Below are 20,245 nucleotides of genomic sequence, written 5' to 3'. Positions count from 1 at the left end.
CGGTGGGATTGTCGAATAGGCACACGGACAGTATCCTTCAAAGGGTAGAAGCAGCCTGTGAAGGTGGATGACTGATATGACGTCAGTAGGTGCCAGCAACAAATTGATTGCACAGGTGGATGGTGTAAGTCTTGAGAAGAATGGTTGATGGTATAGTAGTTTGGAATGTGGATGGGGGAGCGTGAGTTATGTTAGTATTTCCTTGCAGAATGTAGAGTGTGGGCAAAAAGGGAGCCATCATTTACAAGGACTTAGGCAGGAAGCAGTATCCTCATAGGAGCTATATGAGTTTTACTTTTCTATGGCTGTTATAACAAATTCACAATAATTTAATAGCATAAAACAACACAAAAATTGTATCTCATAGGTCTGTAGGTGAGAAGTTAGAAATGATTCTCAGTGGGCTAAAATCAAGGTGTCAATAGGATTGCTTCCTTCTGGAAGATCTAGGGGGAGAATCCACTACCTTGGCTTTTCCAGCTTCTTAGAGACCACCCACATTTCTTGACTCATGGCCTCATTACTCCATCTTCAAAGCCAGCATTGAATGGCAGGCCTAGTATTCCTCACATTGCATCACTTTAGTTGATTCTCTGCTATCATCATCACATACTTCTTCTCTGACATTTTTAAAGACTGATGTCATTGGGCCCACCTGGATAATCCAAACTATTCTTGCCATCTGGAGGCACTTAATCACATCTTCAAAGTCTTTTTGACATGGTAAAGGAAGATATTCAGAGATTCCAGGGATTAGGACGGGCCGTTTTTTGAGGGTCTATGATTTTGACTAGTATGGGAGCTCTGACTCAGTTAAGGCAAAGAAGTGTTGAAACATGTTGCAAATTGAGTGTGGTATTAAGGATCTACATACCATGAAGTAAAGATTTCAGAAGGCATGGTAGAAAGGTTAGGAGGAGCAATAAACCTGGGCCAGAAATATGGTTTTAGTTTTCATATTATCTCTAATATCTCTATCTATAAAAGAGGCAAAACTTTTATAGGTTTAATTAGCCTTAACCACAGACAGATTATTTTTAACAATGTCTTAAAGTATTGATTTAATAAGTGAAAGTTAATTTCAGGTTCTTACTTATGCTGGCATTGGCCTCTTTCTTTTACCTGCTCTGAGGTGTCATATAAATATGGTTTCAGGTTATTATTGCACAAAACGTGCTTAGATGAAATTTATTGAGGCCACTCACTCATTTGTTACAGGCAACATTTGTGATGAAGCTATTACTTGAATCAACAAAGGAGACTGGGCTCAAAATAATAACAATGTAAAGTTGCATATGGTTGTAGACAGACTCTCAAGTCACTTATGTGGAAAATGCCAACCCTTTACTATTTTTTTACTATCAAATGTTATTTTAGTAATAACAGCATAATAGCCTTTGTCTAAAACAAAAGCAAAAACTGAACAACATTTTTGTTACCACTTCACTTAATTTAGTAATTCAAAAATAAAGTAAAAAGCAGGGACACAATATTACTTTTTTAAGGCATACAATGATTCAAATAAAGAATATTGATAACACCTATATTACACTCCTGCAGAAAGATATGTTCTGATTAATAAAAAGAAATGTAGCGCTTTCTGTGCTCGGTAACAACATCATAATTTAGTAATTAAAATGTTCATCTAACAACCAGCCAAGTTTGGAGACAGTGTCACAGACGATCTATGCAAAGTGATAAGGCAGAGGATTTATACAATTGACAGAAGTTTAAAGCAACTCCTTATTATTTTGTTAAAATATTGTAGTCTTTAAAATTCACATTGCAGTAGTCTTCAAATTTAAGATGTATCACACTCTACTAATTTGACATTGTCTGCCATTTTTGTATTATTTAATTCCCGAAGTATTATTAACCAAGTGTTATATATGGGTGAGATGATTGTATCCTCTAAAGATCTGGTCCTTTTTCTCTTTGTCCAGAAAAATAATGGTGTTTATTTAAAGCAGGGATATTCCAATAGTTTGCCTCTTTTTTAATTATTAGTGGCTAAAAAATTAGAAAATGCAGAACACATGCACTTTTCAGCATTATTGAGATATAATTGACAAATAAAATTATGAGATATTTAGAGTGTACGTCGTGGTTCTATATATATATATATGTATATATATATATATACATATATATATATATATATATATATATAGAAAGCACAGGCTTTTTTAAAATTAACATGGATATCTGTTTATCCTTTAATCTATTGAAAAATACGTTTTTTTAATAGTGATGTGAAAATCAGGCAAAAATGTCTAATTTGTTCATTATTTTAAATGACTTTGTTGAGATAGCTTTAGCCATTAATCAAATAAATGAGAGATAGATATTTGAAGTCTTCTGGAAAAGGATAGGAAGGGTTCAGTCAAGGTACATCTAAGTTTGGACCTGAGGCATCGATCTTTGAGGATATATACAAGTATTCAGTATTCAATGCTCATGCAGTCTCACTGTCAAACTTGAGGTTTCATAAAAGAGAACATCCTTTTACAAACTCAAACAGATTTATGTATTGCACAGAATTGTGTCTCATACATAACTAAAAATTCCAGGATGATTCTGGGTTCCACCTAATTGTTTTCAAACTGTTAGAGTTATAGGCTCTGTGAATATAGTTTCCTATTGATTAAGTCTCCCCTTGAAAGTTGAATACACTGCTACGTCAGATACTGGATACCTTAGACACATGCTGAAATCCACTAATCAACAATAGCCTCAGGAGCCTAGATTATGATTTATATTTATAAAAACCTGTGACTTTTCTAAGACATTGTGACTTCTGCAGTTCTTCAAAATCTGGGATTCTCTTGATCTCTGAATTCTGACAGTTTGAATTTTCTATCAGTTGTACTCACTTGACAGTTTAAATTTAAAGAGTGTATTGTACTTGAATAAATAAGCAATATACTTTTTTTTCTCTTGCAGTTTCAATTTTAGTGTTTAAGGTATCTAATTATATCCATTAGAGAAATTAACTTCATCAATCAATAGACATAAAAAGTTGATTATTGCAGAATTTTGAAGCTATAGAAAATCATGATTTAAGGAAGTTCTACTGAGAATAGATCTTAAAAGTTCTTGTCACAATGTGATATAAGACAATGTATTATAAAACTGTACACTTGAATCCTATATAATTTCACTAACCATTGTTACCCCAATAAATTTAATAAAAGATAATAAAAAAAGAAAAAAATGTTTTGTTTCTTTCTATGGTGATGGATGTTAACTAGGCTTATTGCTGTGATCATTTTACAACATATACAAATATTGAATCATGATGTTTTACACCTAAAACTAATGCTATATGTCAATTATATCTCAATTTAAAACAATAAAAACTAAAAATTAGAAGAAAAGGAAAATTGAAACAGTATAATAGCATATAGTATAAAGTAAAGCCCCTTCACCCTGCCAAAAAAAAAAAAAGAAAAGCAGTTCAGTATATCTCTTCAATAACTATGACTGAGCATTTAGACATTTGATTGTATTCAGACTTACATAATATGTATACCCTACCTGTTTTCCCAAATATTTTGTAAAGTGGCAGTGACTAAAGGGACAAACAGGTATGATATTCATAGACTTGATCACTTCCTCCTCCATATAATGCTATGAAATTGTTTCAGAAATTTACTTGAAACCCCTTTAGCATAGGTATTAGCTGGGTGGACCAATAATTCTAACTCATTTGAACAAACGTTTTCGTGCCGTGTCATTGCAAATTTTCAATCTATGGGAAGTGAACACAAAAATGTCTCAAATGGTTTACTGGCATTCTTACTTTATACTAATCTGTGTAAATTGTCTAAATAGGTAACTTTTCTTTTGTCCTCATATATCAGTTTCGTCACACTCTGGGTCACGGATACATTTGTTCTATAGATTATGATTCAATTCCAAGAATAAGACTCCGGGGGTTATAGAGGTCATGTGAGCTCTGCATTTACCAGAAAGGTTTTGGAAAGGCGGAATCAAAATGGTGATTTTAGGTTATTATAGAGAGAAAGAGGAACATGTGTTAAGTAAGAATGGCAACATAAGGACAGAAAATAAAGTGGAGTAATAGGAGTGACTAGGAAAGTCATGATCAAGTTCAAGAGAAGTGCATGCTATTCCCAATGGTTACTAGGGACTATAATTGCGTATAGGTTCATGATTCACAAATAGGCAAGTATAGTCATATATACCCCAGTGAACAGGATCAGCAATATTCTATTGCAAAGTACCGTTGACCCTTGAACAAAACGGGTTTGAACTGCACAGGCCCACTTATATGAGATTAAAAAAAAAAACCCAAAAAACAAGGGTCCACTGAATTTTCAATCTGTGGCTGGGAATCCACGAATACAGAAGGCTGACTATAGCTATCCACGAATTCCGGCTTCACAGTGGTAGGTTTCCCTGGCCCCTGTGTTGTTCAAGGGTCATCTGTGGTTTTTTTCTACCAAATTTTCCATGTTGATTTTTATTGTCACTTTTCCAAGCTAATTTTCTTTTATCCCAACCATTTATAGCATACTTAATGGAGGTTAATTATAAAAATATTGGTTAATGAGAATTTTGAAATTTGAGAACATGCTGAGAAAATTTCTGTGGTTATGTACTTGCAGTAGGAACCAATAAAGTAGTAGTTTTTCATGGAAATATTAATTTTCAATATCTCATTTGTGTAAAGCCAGACTGAAATATTGCTCAGAATGTGACATTATTTATACATATATATATAGTCAAGTAATTATTTACTCAGTAGTCATCCCTGAATTATTAAATATTAGTTGTCTATACAGAGAATATGTGATGAAGAATAAAAATGATTGGAAATAAATATTTCTGATTATCGATGGAAAATTTTATCATTTTCTGTTGCATACTGTTCAAATAATCAATAATGGTCCTATGGAATAAAAGCTCATTTCTGTGTTTATCATTAAATCTCCTTTTTCCTTTTTTCAGCATATTTTAATTCCTTTGTAATATTTAACTAACACATCTCAGAATAATAAATACTGTCCGATCAAGTGATGAAAACTTCTAATTTCATTCATTTTATCACTTGCATACTTTTTGGGAGGAGTGAGAAAACCCATATGAGCCTGCAAAACCCATGTATTTTTTCATAAACCCCAGTTTATTCCTAAAAATTTGATGTTACTCTCCGGTGCCCTATTTACAATACCTGTTTTAAATAATTAAGGTTAATACATTTATTTGAGCAATTCTTATTAAAGTTGGTACGTTCATAATTGTATTTTTGGTTTTTTTTCAAGGATCCCCTGTTTCACCTGGAATCGCACAGATCAGAGAGAGGAAGGGGCAGGTGTCCTTTTGATCCCAGCTCCTCCTTCATCTCCACTTTAATTGGTAATTATTGCTGCCTCAGACATCAGGTGGTAGTCATAATGATTTTGAAACCTCAGTTACATTCTTTTGGTATTTCTTTATATATCTTGCCTCGTCATATCTTTTGATTTGTGCTGGGAACAATGATGTTACATTTCAACCATGATAACTTGAATCAATTTGACTCTAAAACAAATGCAACTGCTATGAAGTGTGCATGTCTCATTCTGAAAACACAAATTGTCATTTGATACCTGAAATAAGACCTTTTGTATTGTGCAATTTATTATTCACAAAATGCAATTATGTAAATATTTTATTAAAATTCCGCTAGAGAAACTAAACTATTTTAGCATATGTTAATTATTTGTTTTAGTTGTTCTATGATTTTAGGGGAACTTAATATTCTTTCATTGATGTATTTTGCTGTATCATTGGACTACAACAGAAAACCATCCTAATTGAGAACTTCAAAGTTATTACCATGTTTCCCCGAAAATAAGTCCTAAACGGAAAATAAAAGCCCTCGCATGATTTTTCAGGATGCTCGTAATATAAAATAAGCCCTACCATATTTCCCCGAAAATAAGACTGTCTTATATTAAACTTTGCTCCAAAAGATGCGTTAGGGCTTATTTTATATTGCGAGCATCCTGAAAAATCATGCTAGGACTTATTTTCCAGTTAGGTCTTGTTTTTGGAGAAACACAGTATCCAAATTCCTATTAATACAGAGTGTAAACTATAGAGGTCACCAGCTCAAATCACAATTAAATGTCCACATTGGAATAATAGAATAAGCTTGTCATGTCTGATCTAGATTTCGGTTTGATTCAATTTAATTAGATGACGTACATGAGAATTTTACTTAAGACACAGCAAAAGACTCTCCTTTCTCTTTTATACTATTCGGGGTTGAAAATGGCACAATTGTTAAAGTATTCCAGCACTGTGATGGTACAGACTGATGGATGAGTTACCAAGGATAAGATTGAAGAGAGTGATCCTGGACACCTAACATAGTTGCTGTTAGGAATCGTTCTGCTTTCTCAGCGTTGAGAGGTTTTGTTATAGGTGTGGTATGATGTACACGCTTCTATGATTATATTTGCAACACTGACTATATGCTAATATTAGTTTCATGCTGTTCACAGAAAATGAAAACGTGTAAAAAATATGTAGAGACTTACTATTTTAAATAAATGGTTAAAACTGAAAACTTCCCCTGATGATTAATCACAATATCTCATGCTTAATTTAGAGTTGGTATAGACGTGTATTCCTGTGTAGTTCCTGTGTATTCTAGAGGCTGTGTGTTCACTGAGCTTATTCCAGACAGTTGATTTTGATGGACTTTGCATATCACTCCCCGCACTCCCCCATCCCACTCCTGGTACTCAGGTCCAAATAGGTAAAACTTGTGTGTGTGTGTGTGTGTGTGTGTGTGTGTGTGTGTGTGTGTGTGTGTGTGTGTGTGTGTGTAAACAGAATATGAGGGAGATTTTAAATATAGGAATAGTGTTTCCTAAGTCTATTTAGGCTAAGTAGGAACCAATACCTTAGTAATGACACTTTTGGTGAATGTCAGATTCATAAATAATAGAAATTCCTAGTAGATTGTCATCATATGTATTAATATACATGCATTTGATAAACTCATACTATTTTTTCCTAACATTTTTTGTGATTTTTAAACTGCATATATTTAGGATTTTAATACATCTGGATGAAAAAGACTTTCTTATCACCTTTCCTTTACTATACAGAAAAGGCCTTCTATAAAATATTGACTGAATGGAATATTCACTAAGGTTCCTAAATAAGTGAATGACCAAAATGCATTTTGGGATATTATTCATAAAATTATAACAAATGGTATTAAAAGTCAAAAATTACACAGTAAATGCAACTTTTATAGTGAAATCCTAAGAAGATTTGAGTATCATTTATTTTTAATATTTCATTTAAATTTTAAAAGTAATGTTGTTTGCCACCCTGCCACTCACCACTCAGACTCCCTGGAGCTTGTTTATGCATGAAACCAGAAATTTGAAACTGAATTTTTTAAACAGGGAAATATTACTGGAGGGACATTTCCAAGTGAGTTTCATTGAACTTCCAAATCGAATTACACTCTGCTGGAATGTGAAGTGCTTGCCATCTGGGTGGCTGTTTCACTTATTCATAAGAGAAATCAAATCATAAGGGCCCTCCAAGCTAAACACAAAAGTTACAGAATAATCCCTCCAAAGAAAAGAAATAAAAATATAATTCTTCACATGTATTCACTAGCTTTCATCCCAAAGTACCTTTGAGAGATCGTTCACTCACTATGGAAATGTAGCAGCCACCGGGATGGAAACCTGATAACCTATGTGAGCCAGCAACTCTTTAAAAGAGAGGAAGTGGAAATAATTTACCCAATTGAAAAAGCAGCAGGAATTTGCGCTGGAAAAATGGAGCTACCTGTGTTGGAATTTGGCAAGCTCAATGTAGCTTACTCTGACAGGGAAAGAATGTGTTAATGTGGTATTTTATGACCACACACATTTTCTGCTGATGGGTTAGGACAAGACTCCAGAAAAAAAAAAAAAGACCATCTTAATAAATAAATTAATTAATTATTTTCTTAGATTCTCTCATTTAATCTTTCATTTTTTATCTTTATTAAATTTATTGGGGTGACATTGGTTGGTAAAATTAGACAGGTTTCAAGTGTAACATTCTATAATACTTCATCTATATAGTATGGATTGCATTGTGGGATCACCAGCCAGAGTCTTTAGACCATTGCTCCTTCTTTGTTTCTTTGTTAATTATAGGTCACTCTTAACATTTAATGCCTGTTTACATGAAGATGCACTTTCATGATTAAAAAACTTGAATTTGTAACAAAATTCGTAAAACTAACAAAGATCCCAAAGAAAAAAAATGGGCTTGCAAATCAGATAATTTCTTACAATTTCTTAACTTTAGATAGAATTTTCATCTCAGTAACTTTAAATTCAGTTGCCATGGAGTAAAGCTTACTGAAAAATTGAATAAAAAATGAGTATCATTTGCTAGGTGAAAGACAAGTTAATGAATTATATTTTGATTAAATATATAATTTAATTTAGAAATGAAATGTTAATAACATAATGAGTCTATGTGAGGCAGAACTCAAGGAGTAAAGCATGCTCCTTATTGAACTGTGTTCTGTATGTTCAGAAACCAATCAAAATGAAATTATCTATTAATTACTCTTACTCTTCTAATGTCTTTTGTTAATAACATAATTTATTTGGGGGGCATGTAAGTTCATATCTCAGGTATAATATTTCTGCATGTTTAGCCACATTTCCCCCTGCTATGATTACCAATATTATATTTAAAGTGGCCTTAAGTATGCAAGACACTACAACCTCATTTAAAATGTTTATTGAAACAATGAATTATTGAGTAAAATGAATTACTGGATTACTTGCCTATCCCTTTCAAGTCATCCAAAGATACTTAATTCTTATTTTGCCACTAAATTAGTGGGTTTGGTGACTGGCAAAATAAAAATTTAGGAAACATATTCTGTGAGTTATATGTCATTTTGTCCAGGAAGGAAAAATAATAGCGGACACTTTTTCATCAGTTATGTCTGATGTATTATTGAAATATTCCCCTTATTAAGTTGATAACACCTCCAGTAACATCAAGATTTCCCTTATAATTTGCCCTCTCAATTCTATTGCCATTTTTAAAAATGTTCCACTCTGACCCAGATTTATATCGTCAGTTCCAGATGTAATTTAATACACAGAATACTTGAAGTGACAAAGGTGTGCTAACATTCATGTTACATATTACCAGTGTTTGAGGGAAAACCACTCTAATCTGTAATGTACTTTTTTCACACTTTGCTTTGAAGTGTGAGCTTCGTTATTGGGATATTTTTAGGATACTTCTCAGGTTAAAGACTTACTAAAATTTATTTCAACAAATAACCACAAATACGATATTCTACAATCACTGAAATTTTCTTTTTATACTTTTTTGGTCCTATATTACATATTTCAGCAAATAAATCTACAGAACTTTACAGCCCCTGAAGTTTCCTTCCTGTACTTTTATTCATAATAATGAGACCTTTGTGAATATATCTCCTCATTACAAATTCTGTGATTAAAGGTTAGTGTTGATTGAATGAAAGGGAGTCAGAATGCATGCAGGGAAATTTTAAGTGATTATTTCAAGATCCTAACATTAAAATTAAATAAAAAAAAGTAAATGTTTCTTTTTAATTGACTACATTTATATTCAGGGCAGAGTTATAAATGAATAGTTCTCACACAAAATAGGACTTAATAATATTTGAAAAATAAATGAAAAGATCTAAATGAAGGTAAAATGTACATCTCTATAATTGCAGCCTCTATAAATGTAATAAGTGAATGTGCTGGTTCGTTTCTTGAATTCATCCCAACTGTATAGAAACTTAAAGTTATTCCTTACCACGTTTCTGTCCCTAAAGAATATCTGTAATTTCTTATCCAAGACTACTGCTCTCTCTCTTACATTGGGCAGAATGCCAGTTATCCACATGCTAACTGTTGCTTCTGACCATAACTGCTAGTTTCTAAAGAGCTATTTGAATACTTTGCTTATGGTTTCCTCAAAATAAAATAAAACAAAACAAAACAAAACAAAAAAAGATAGAAGAAAAAAAGTTCTACTTTTCCCCATTGACCTTCTCTACCTTAGGAAACTGGTTTGAACATGCCAGTACCCATGTCACTGGTTTGCCACCAAGAAAACTTGGTTTCCAGCATCCCAGCAGATGCAAATGAACAGGTTCAAAACACATTTTTCTTTTATCTTCATGCTTCAGAACCCACCTTCTTAACATTGATAGCTAGTGCCGGATATCTCCCAAAAACAAGCAAGACGCCCAAACAACAAGTACATAACAAAAAAATAAATAAATAAATAAATAAAAAATAAATAAAAAACCCAGTTCTTTCCAGTTTCTTTCAGCATTCTAAGCAGAGTATGAGTGTGAAGTGGGATGTTGGATTTTACAGACAATTTTTATCCGTCTGCATCCTTCCAAGTACGCTTCTGTTTGCAGTTATCTGTGTCAGAGTTGTTCTGCAAAATAGTGCATCTAAAGTAGAATAATTTTCTAACAAAAGTATACAGTTCCGTTATGAAATGAGACAGTTAAATCAGTCTATAGCCATGTGCTTTCCATGAGGCAAATGTATTTCACATTAGATTTGGAGATATTTACAGCATAAAGAGGAGAAATTCTTAAGTGAAACTTAAAATAAGAAGGGTATGAACAACCACTTTGAATTTTTCTCACTAAACAATTAAGATCTATGTTTCCAACATAGTGACTAAAAACTCCAATTGATTAATATACAATCTATGAATAAAGCCCATGGTAAGTTCCATATAATATTAAGGCACTGCAATACTTTTAAAAGTTCAATAAGAGTTTGTATTGTAAAAAAGGAGTGATGTAGAAAAGTATTTTAATTATGCATTTTAATTTGGAATTATTTACAATGGATTTTTTTTTTTTTTTTGTATATTGCTGAGTCAAATGATTATCTTATTATGTTTTCTTTCATATCAGCAGTTCACTGTTGACACAGTCTTTCAGGATTGACACTATTGGGAGGAAATACTAGAAGAAAACAGAGCCCCCGAGTTCATGAATTAAAATGATTAAATAACAAGGTTCTTGAAGAGCCAAATTTCAAAGAACTTTATTAATTTATATAATAGTTTTATTTTTTGTTTCTTTTGATATTTCTCACTGGAACCGTTTTGAAAAAATCAGAATCTTATCCTGAGTTTTTGTTGTTGCATTTCATAGCTTTATTTTTTTTATTTAAACACCTAAAAGTTTCAGACATATTCATTTATTAACTCATTGTGCCATTCATTGATTCAATCAATGTTTGGAGAGTGTTTTCTGTATGCCAGACACAAGTGCAAGATACGGGGACAAAATAATACATAAGGCACATCAAGATGTCTACATTCTAGACTTCTTGAAGAATGCTAGTCTACAGTCATGCATAATGTCAGACACATAAGGAGTCAACTAAAATATAGTAGAATGAGCAATATGATAGAAATAGCCATAGGGGCTATGGTGGTAGTAGACACCATGAAACTAACAAAAGTTTGGTCAGGGAAGGCTTCGTGGAGAAAGTGGGTAATAGTCAGGTAAATGGGAGGTGAAGTGGGAAAGGAGGTGAAGAATTCTAGGCCAACATAAGGGCAGCAGAGAGAACATAAATGCTTGGCAGCCTCAAGAAATCACATGTAGGTCTCTGATTTTACAGGTACTGAGACCGTGAAATGTTGAACGGTTTTGCTAAGGTCAAACAGCAGATTTTGAGCTGGAGGCTTAGTTTGCCAGATTTCCAATGCAGAACTATTCCCACTATTCTTGTATCTGTACATAGAGACTATTGTTGAGCATGACAATGATAAGTTACATTCACCTGTCAAAATACCCTGCAGATGTGTTATTTTTTTATTATAACCACAATGGACCGTCTAAAATTAACATAACATCAGTTACCATCAGAAGCCAGTGCTATAACAATGAAAAATAATATATGGCATAAAAATCAAATGGTTATTTATAGTCAGAATATCAAAATAGGTTATACCAGTTAATTATGGCTAAGCTAATACATTTATTAAATATCATGTCTTCATAGACATACACATAGAAAACTAAAAACCTGGGTAGTTCTGTTCTTATCACTGAAACTCTAAGACATATTTTACTATTTATATGAAATTTTTTCTTTTTCATCCATGAAAATATGATTTATCCAGATGTTATTTTTGTGCTCTATAAAGTACCAAGATTTTGATGCACAGATTTTCTCTAAATATACCAAATGGTTATAATTTTAAAGTAAAGTTTTCAATTACACCCCATGTATTTACTGTAAATACTCTCAATTATTATAATGATGGTATTTTTACTCATTTAATTACTATTAGGTAACATTCGTGCTTATTCTAATTTATTATTTTTCTTCAGAGTGTTTATTTTTTTCGTGAGAATTTATTTTACCAAACATAACTATTATCTATTACTATGAATTTATTTTGTTCTTCACTCTGATAATAAGATAAGAAAGGAGAATCTTTTCCTTCTGAGGAAACTAACATTTCCAACAGAAACACATTTGGTTCAGTTTACACAGCATATAGATTTGGGCACCTGTTTAGCTTCTCTGAAGTCTAAGTCATACAGTTCACATTGTGTTATTTGAATTGTTCACAAACTATTTTCTTTTATCTGGGTACAAAAAGGGAAATTGGGTAAATTGGTAATATATCATCCTTTTCTTTTTCTTTTTTTGTTTCCTTTGTGTAGATAAGCTGCCCTGGGTATATCATTATTTGGTATCATAGGGTTGCCATCTAGTGGTCCCAATGAGTACTTGTTTGTTAAGTTTATAGAATTGATTAAAACACGTAGAACTTTGAAATAATATTCCAAATTGGGATAAGTGCAATATAATTGATGTGGACTAATGTGAAGATTAGTTTCCCATAATCATAACATTTTCAGATATCAAAGTTCAAGCAGTACTTTAGGAAATGAAATATTAAAAACTTGTGAAATAGAAAACGGGCATGATTTTTAAGAAGTCTATATTTTGTGCTCACTATATTAAACATTCAGCCCAGTTAATATTAGAAAAATAAGTCACATTGAGAATAATTTTACAAAATGAACTTTGTATTTTAGATGGGAAATGTAATCAAGTATAATAATTAAAAACAAAAACATTTCAGGAGAAGACTCACTGTGGTGGTTCAACAGTCAATTAACTCTTTTATGGTCAATTCGTTCATTTATGCCATCGAGTTGATGATACCAAGGCCTCTTAATGACTTCAGTTTGACTCTTTCATTCATGTTCAAGAAGTACAGAATCCCAAGTATGGTTCATATCTCTAACCACTGAATGCATTTTATCTTCAAATACTCTTTCTCCACATTTGGATTTAGAATTTCTAGTTGTAACAAGAAATCGCTTCCCATGACAACTAACACTAGTTGACTTTGATATAAATCATGTTGCTCTTTTCCCCATTTATTACCAAAGAATGTGTCTATAAGAGCTCTGGTATAACTTTCTCTACCAAGCTATATTTTCTTAAGTCCAGATGTAAAGAAGCATCTTTTTCAGTTTTTGTTATTTTCCTTGTCATTCCTCTCATTTAGCATACATTAAATACATGGAATGAACTCAACAAATATAACTCTTTTTAAAAAATAAATTGTTATCTTGGATATTTTCAAATACAAAGAAAAATTGAAAGAGGAGTAAACTTTACAGCTGTACCATTTACCTTGATTCACAGGTTGTTAATATTATATCACATTTGCTTCTGTCTCTCTTCTCTCCTTCCCTTCCCTTCCTCCCCCTTTTCTGTTTCTTATATAACATGTATAGTTATAAAATGAATTCTTTTGTGGGAAACCTGCATTTTATTTATTTGCATCCTATACAGTTTTTAAGTATCCATAGTGAATTTTGAGAAATGAAAAATAGTTTATTATAATAACATTTCTAAAAACTTATTTTTCTTAAGTCTTTGAATTCAATTTATATCCCGTTCTATTTCTAAATCTGGTATAACTAGCAAACATCTTCACTTTTTAAAAATTAAGTCAGTTAACTCAAGTTAAAAATAAACTTCCTTACAAAGTGTCCTATTTATAACTCAGTTGATTACTTTCTCAAATTTTAAACCATATAAATGTATTTAATCTAGTCAGGTTTTTAGAAATTGTAAAGGCCTCACCTTAGGGAAAAACTTTCATAAATATTATAACTTTTTTTTTAAAAAATCTGATCAATAAAATATATAAATATGACACTCAAGTTCTCTCAAATTCTGTTTATATGCTTGGTCATAGTTTTATACCTGTAACTTTAATAATTCTAAAATTCAGTGTACAGTTAAGACATATTAAATTGGAAATACAGTTAATTTGAATTCTCTTGAACTTTAAAGCACTTTAAATATAATGTGTGTACCTATGTATGCATTCCACATTTAACAGAAAAGCATTAATACTTTGATTTAGTGTACTTATCATTTCTGTAGTTTTTGCCCACTGTTACACGACACTCATTAAGAAAATATGTTTACCACCCTAAATGGAGGTTGTTGTTTCCAGTATTGTGCCCATCATTTACTTCTTGGTCAGAGATCTTGCCTGGGACAGGACACCTGAGCTGCATCAGCCCAGGATAATCCTTCTGGGACCACTAATGGGCACACTGTTTACCTTTTGTTGTCACTTTGACAAAAGAGGACCCCGAGTCCCTATGCTTGAGAGCTGTTCTTTCTGGAGTTCCAGTTATATCCTTATGTTATTTTTCTAGTTGTTAAACTTTTTTTTCCTCTTCTCATAAGCTATTTTAATGTCTGTCTTTCTGACTGGCTCCAATCATGTTGTCATTTCTTGAGACACTGCATATATTTGTATTTTCCTTGGTCTAATTTTTTTTTATTAAATTTATTGGGGTGACAATGGTTAGTAAAATTACATAGGTTTCAAGTGTCCTATTCTATAATACATCATCTATATATCACATTGTTTGTTTACCACCCAGAGTCAGTTCTCCTTCCATCACCATATATCTGACCCTTTTTATTGTCTTTTACCATCTTCCTCCCCCTCCTCAGTCTGATTTTAAGCCTGCAACCTCCACCACATATGGCAGCTAACTTCATTCATTCTGTTGACTGCCCAACTAAATTATGAACTCCTTATTGCTTTCCTAACTAGGCCCTAAACTTACAAATTAAATGACAACTAATTGGATTATATACAACATTGTCAGACTGTGTTGTTCCCACACTAAAATCATGTTAATAGAAGCAATTTCTTGTTACATAAAGGAATTGAGTTAGTTGACTCACATATAATGCCAATAGTAGTAGTAGTAGTAATAATAATAATAATAATAATAATAATAAAATACCCTGATGATATGAAGGTTAAAAGATGCTTCGTAAAATAAGATCAAACCAGGTTATTTATCAAATACTCATAGGTCTTTGTATGTGCCAGCTACTCTTTTAAGTTCTTTACCCTAACCATTTTGGATGCTATTCCTATCTATAAAAGAGGAAACTGAGAGGTTAAACAACTTGCCCAAGTTCACACAGCTGGTAAGTGGCAGAGTCAGAATTGAAACTGGCAGTCTGACTATACCATGCATGCCCTTAGCAGTAATATTGTTTTCATAAGGTCATATTCATGGTAAACATAGATGTACTTAATATAATTGTGGTTTATACACCGTTTTCCAATCCAGAAACAAGTACTGACTTATTTTTTAACTGATGTTTCCCTGCAGGTAGTGAATTATTTGCTGGACTCTACAGCGACTACTGGGGCAGAGATGCTGCCATCTTCCGGAGCATGGGACGACTGGCCCATATTCGCACCGAGCATGATGACGAGCGCCTACTGAAAGGTAGGGCTGAGGAGAAAAGAGAACTCGTATGTAAATCACAGTGGAACATAAGTCTAGAACTCATGGGAAATTTGCCATTTTGATGGTAACGACAAACGTAATTTATAGTTTTTAAAAAGTTTGGGATTTGTAAAATTAGCACTATTTGTGAATTCAAATATTATACACGATATGTGTATATCATTTTATACCAAAATGGATTTGCTCTATTATGAAACCAATATATGTTTATAGCAATGCTTAGAAATCAGAATTTAAATGGATAAAACAAAGCAAATTCATGAAAAGTGAAAAACCCTTTCATTCAATAAGTTGTTTTAACAATTGGTATAATTTGGTATTAATTGATTGCTTTGCTTTGCTTGTTTTAATAGGATCACATTGCACTTTAGAGGGAAAACTCTAGGAAAATTACTAACCATTTACTGACATAAGAGTCTTTACAAGGAATAATTTTTAAATTTTGGCACAGTGGTAGATGTACAACTAAGATGTAGAACTAAGCCATAATTTTATGGTGATCATTTTCATTGTTTCCAGCCTTTTTGTTAAGATTTCAAGTGCATAGTCATTGTTGGCAGCATGCTATTATTAAAACATTTGACCTACCATATCAATCAAAGGTCATTCACTCAGATACCTTAGACTACAAACACAAAAGCTTATATTTTCTTTCTTAAAATTAAAATGGTCTTCCATGAGCTAGCTTGCTAGATAATTTATGAATATAAAAATATATGTAAAGATTTTGTAGTGTGTCAGATGGGCACATGTCTTATTAAGGAGATCACTTCATGCATGGTGTAGATGCCTGACCATCACTGCACTGTACACCTGAAGCTGAAGCTGAATAATATTGTATGTCAAATATATATATATGCATATATATATATTTGACATACAATATTATTCAGTTTATATATATACATATTATGTATATATACATATTATATATGCATATGTGTATATATATATATATATATATATATATATATATAGTCACAGGATATGGAGTACTGCATAGGGAATAGAATCAATGGAATTGTAATAGATATGTACGAAATCAGAGGGGCAATAAATTGGGGGAGCGTGGTTATTACTGTGAGGGGTGAGATGTCTATTACATTGTTTTGTACACCTGAAACTAATAAAAAATATATGTAATTAATAAAGCAATAGATAATATTAAAAAAAACTAAAACTGCTCTAAAAATAGTGTTTTAATGTAAAAAAAATAAAAATAAATAATGGTAGACTTCCTTAGTAAAATATTTTTCATATGTTTACACTGACTTTTATATATATGGGACAAAATTATGGAGCTTACCATCATAGTGCCCTTAACCTGTACTTCTCTGAATGCAGTTCAAGTCTATAATATATGATGTTCAAAATTATTTATTTCCTACTTGACTCTTTTATTTTGCAATTAAATTACCCTCTAATATTAAAAAAAACTGTTAATTGCATGTAAAATGGAGATATCTACATGATTTTTAATGTTTAATATAAAATTTCAAGGAAAATATTTCTTCCTAAATAATGAAAATTAAACTGAAGCTTTCATGTGACACATAATTTATTAAAATACATTATTTTGTTGTAATAACTATTTCACTTTTATTTTGTTTCTTCTGTAGAACCAAAATTTGTAGGTTCATATATGATTCCTGACAATGAAGACCGAGATGACAACAAAGTGTATTTCTTTTTTACTGAGAAGGCCCTGGAGGCAGAACACAATGCCCATGCAATTTACACCAGAGTGGGGCGACTTTGCATGGTGAGAAATACATTTGTCTCTTATTAAGCTTGCTTATCTCACAGTTTATGGGCAGGCCTTTGTTAATGTTGTAATAGGTTTCTATTTTAAATTATTTTCTGCTATTTCTGTAGGCTGCCTAAAATTTGCATTTACTATCTAATCTTTATCTGTCATATCTACTGAAAGTTTTCTTCTAAAAGAGCTTTGCATTTTGTATAATTCTCCACTTTTCAAAGCCATGTGGAGAAGAAATAATCTATATATTAGGCTGTACTTCTTTTGCCACAGAAGTTGGAGCTTCATTTAAAAAAAAATAATTTAACCAAAATTTTTAAAGTAATTTACGTATGTTTAAACAATTCAGTTGGTTAATTCTGTAAAAAAAACATTTGTAGTTTGTTGGATATTCAGATAGATTATTTGGGACATTTAAAACCAACTGTAATAGCAATATATTGCTAATAATATTGCAAATGGAAAGCTACTTTACTATTTAAGAAGATATTTAAGAGTAAACTTTATAAGAGATGTGTACCTGTCATTGTGCATATATGTATGTATGTACAGAAGGTGCCAAAAAAATGTATACACATTTTAAGAAAGGAAAAAACTGTATTAAAATTGTAATACTCAATATACTATACTGACAACAAAGGATGAATACAAGTCATGTGTATACATTTTTTTTGGCTCCCCTGGTATAGTGTGTGTGAATGCAAATATACGTTATATATATGTGTTGTATGTATACGTACAACATATGTTTGTGTGTGTTTATTTGAAGTTCTTTTTATAAAAGAAAAATGGAAAGGATGCTTCCATATTGATGAGACAAACAAATTGTTTATCAATAGAATAATAAAGGTTATTATTGTACCATAAAATCTACTATTTTGTTTAGGAGAGACCACTCTATTAACAATGTTTTATTCATGGAATGTGTATTTAATGGACCAGAGTGAAAGTACACTGACCAGGTTAAATATGCAAACCTGAAAAAAAAATGTATGCGGAATCCCATTTATGTTACTACTTGAGGATTATGCTAAATTTTTCACATTAAGTCTTCCTGTTTAATAATACAAAATCTATTGTTGGTAAAAGTTCTTTATATACCCACTTACCTGTGTTTTGTTTTTTACAGAATGATGTGGGAGGACAGAGAATACTGGTGAATAAGTGGAGCACTTTCCTAAAAGCGAGATTGGTATGCTCAGTACCAGGAATGAACGGGATTGATACATATTTTGATGAATTAGGTAAATATTGGGAGAATTAAATTTTAATGTTCGATGTATACGCCTCACTATCTCTAGCACATATGGAAAACTTGCTTTTTGCAGTGTTTGACTTAGAGTAAGTTTAACTAGAGTTAAACTTAAAGTAAGTTTATTTTTTTTTTCATTTTGGCCAGGTCCACGTGGTGGGGCAAAGGAGTTACAGGAAGAAAAAGAGACCCATCTTATTAGCTTAGAGGCAGCACTTCTTATTTTTTCTTTGAGACTCAGTTCAAAGCCACCCTGACAAACGAAATGTTTCACTCTTTTGTGATATGAGCATGGTTGTATGACTGTATATGAAAAATAATATCTTAAAATCTTTAATGGGTTCTAAACTGTTTTATGTCAACATGTTTTCTTTATATGCAAAGAGGACTAATGTAATGGTGTTTAATTTTTCAGAGGATGTATTTTTGCTGCATACCAGAGATCATAAGAACCCAGTGATATTTGGACTCTTCAACACTACCAGGTGAGGAATTTACATGGTTAATAAAAACATTATGAAACAAAATACGCCTCACCCCTTCACTGTGTAACTTGGAAATACTATAATAGTATACACCCATTGTCATTCTCCCCTTCTATATTTTGTAAGTCACCAAATTCTCTTTGTTCTCCTGTGTTTGCAATTGCTCTTTCATTTTTTTAAAAAAACTTATGAATTGTTTATTTCTGGAATTTTCCATTTCACATTTTTGGACTGTAGATGACTATGGGTAACTGAAACCACGAAAAGTGAAACCACAGATAAAGGGGAACTGTTGTACCAATGAAGAAAAACTTAAAGATATTTACGACAAAGCAGACCACTGACTGCACATTAAAATCATACACACTGTGTAAGTGCTCAGGAGCTGAAACCTGAAGGTCAAACCTTCCTGTGAAATAGGGACCGCTTCACAGATTTGTGTGTCATAGTTGCGCAGGGGCCATGTGAATTTTCTCTATCATTCAAATTTTAGTATATGTATTGCCAAAGCAAGTGCTATTCTTCCATTTTTAAAACCACAATCTCAATGTAGATCTTTGTTTTTATTTGAAATATCCCAGCATCCTCTTAATTTCTTCTTTCTCGCACCTATAACAGATTTTTTCCCCCATGCAGTTTATAAGATATTAGTTCCGTGCTATAGAGTCTAAGATGATTTTTTTTTATTAATGTGGCACTGGTTAACATAAGCTTCAAGTGCACAACACTGTAGTTCATTATCTGTATACACTATAGCATGCTCACCACCAAAAGTCTTAATTTCTATCCATCAACATATATTTGACTGCCTTTCCCCATTTTGCCGTCCCCTACTCCTCTTCTCCTCTGGT

The 20,245-nt window shown here is 32.1% G+C and overlaps 1 protein-coding gene and 1 non-coding gene across 2 annotated transcripts in view; one reads left to right on the top strand and one right to left on the bottom strand.

The window, feature by feature from the left end:
* The window catches only part of SEMA3E (semaphorin 3E), a 242,110-nt gene that overhangs the window by 184,120 nt on the left and 37,745 nt on the right, over window positions 1–20,245 (top strand). The window contains exons 5-9 of the mRNA XM_019746903.2: window positions 5,289–5,382; window positions 15,758–15,877; window positions 17,518–17,660; window positions 18,787–18,901; window positions 19,325–19,394. Of these exons, the coding sequence (XP_019602462.1) occupies window positions 5,289–5,382; window positions 15,758–15,877; window positions 17,518–17,660; window positions 18,787–18,901; window positions 19,325–19,394 (542 nt within the window). The remainder of the gene's footprint in view (window positions 1–5,288; window positions 5,383–15,757; window positions 15,878–17,517; window positions 17,661–18,786; window positions 18,902–19,324; window positions 19,395–20,245) is intronic.
* LOC141567073 (U6 spliceosomal RNA) lies at window positions 19,807–19,911 on the bottom strand. The gene has a single exon (XR_012489469.1). It is a non-coding gene; the product is annotated as a U6 spliceosomal RNA (small nuclear RNA).

This window comes from Rhinolophus sinicus, linkage group LG09 (assembly GCF_036562045.2).
Source record: "Rhinolophus sinicus isolate RSC01 linkage group LG09, ASM3656204v1, whole genome shotgun sequence".
Taxonomy (NCBI): domain Eukaryota; kingdom Metazoa; phylum Chordata; class Mammalia; order Chiroptera; family Rhinolophidae; genus Rhinolophus; species Rhinolophus sinicus.
This window is presented reverse-complemented; position numbering and strand designations above follow the sequence as displayed.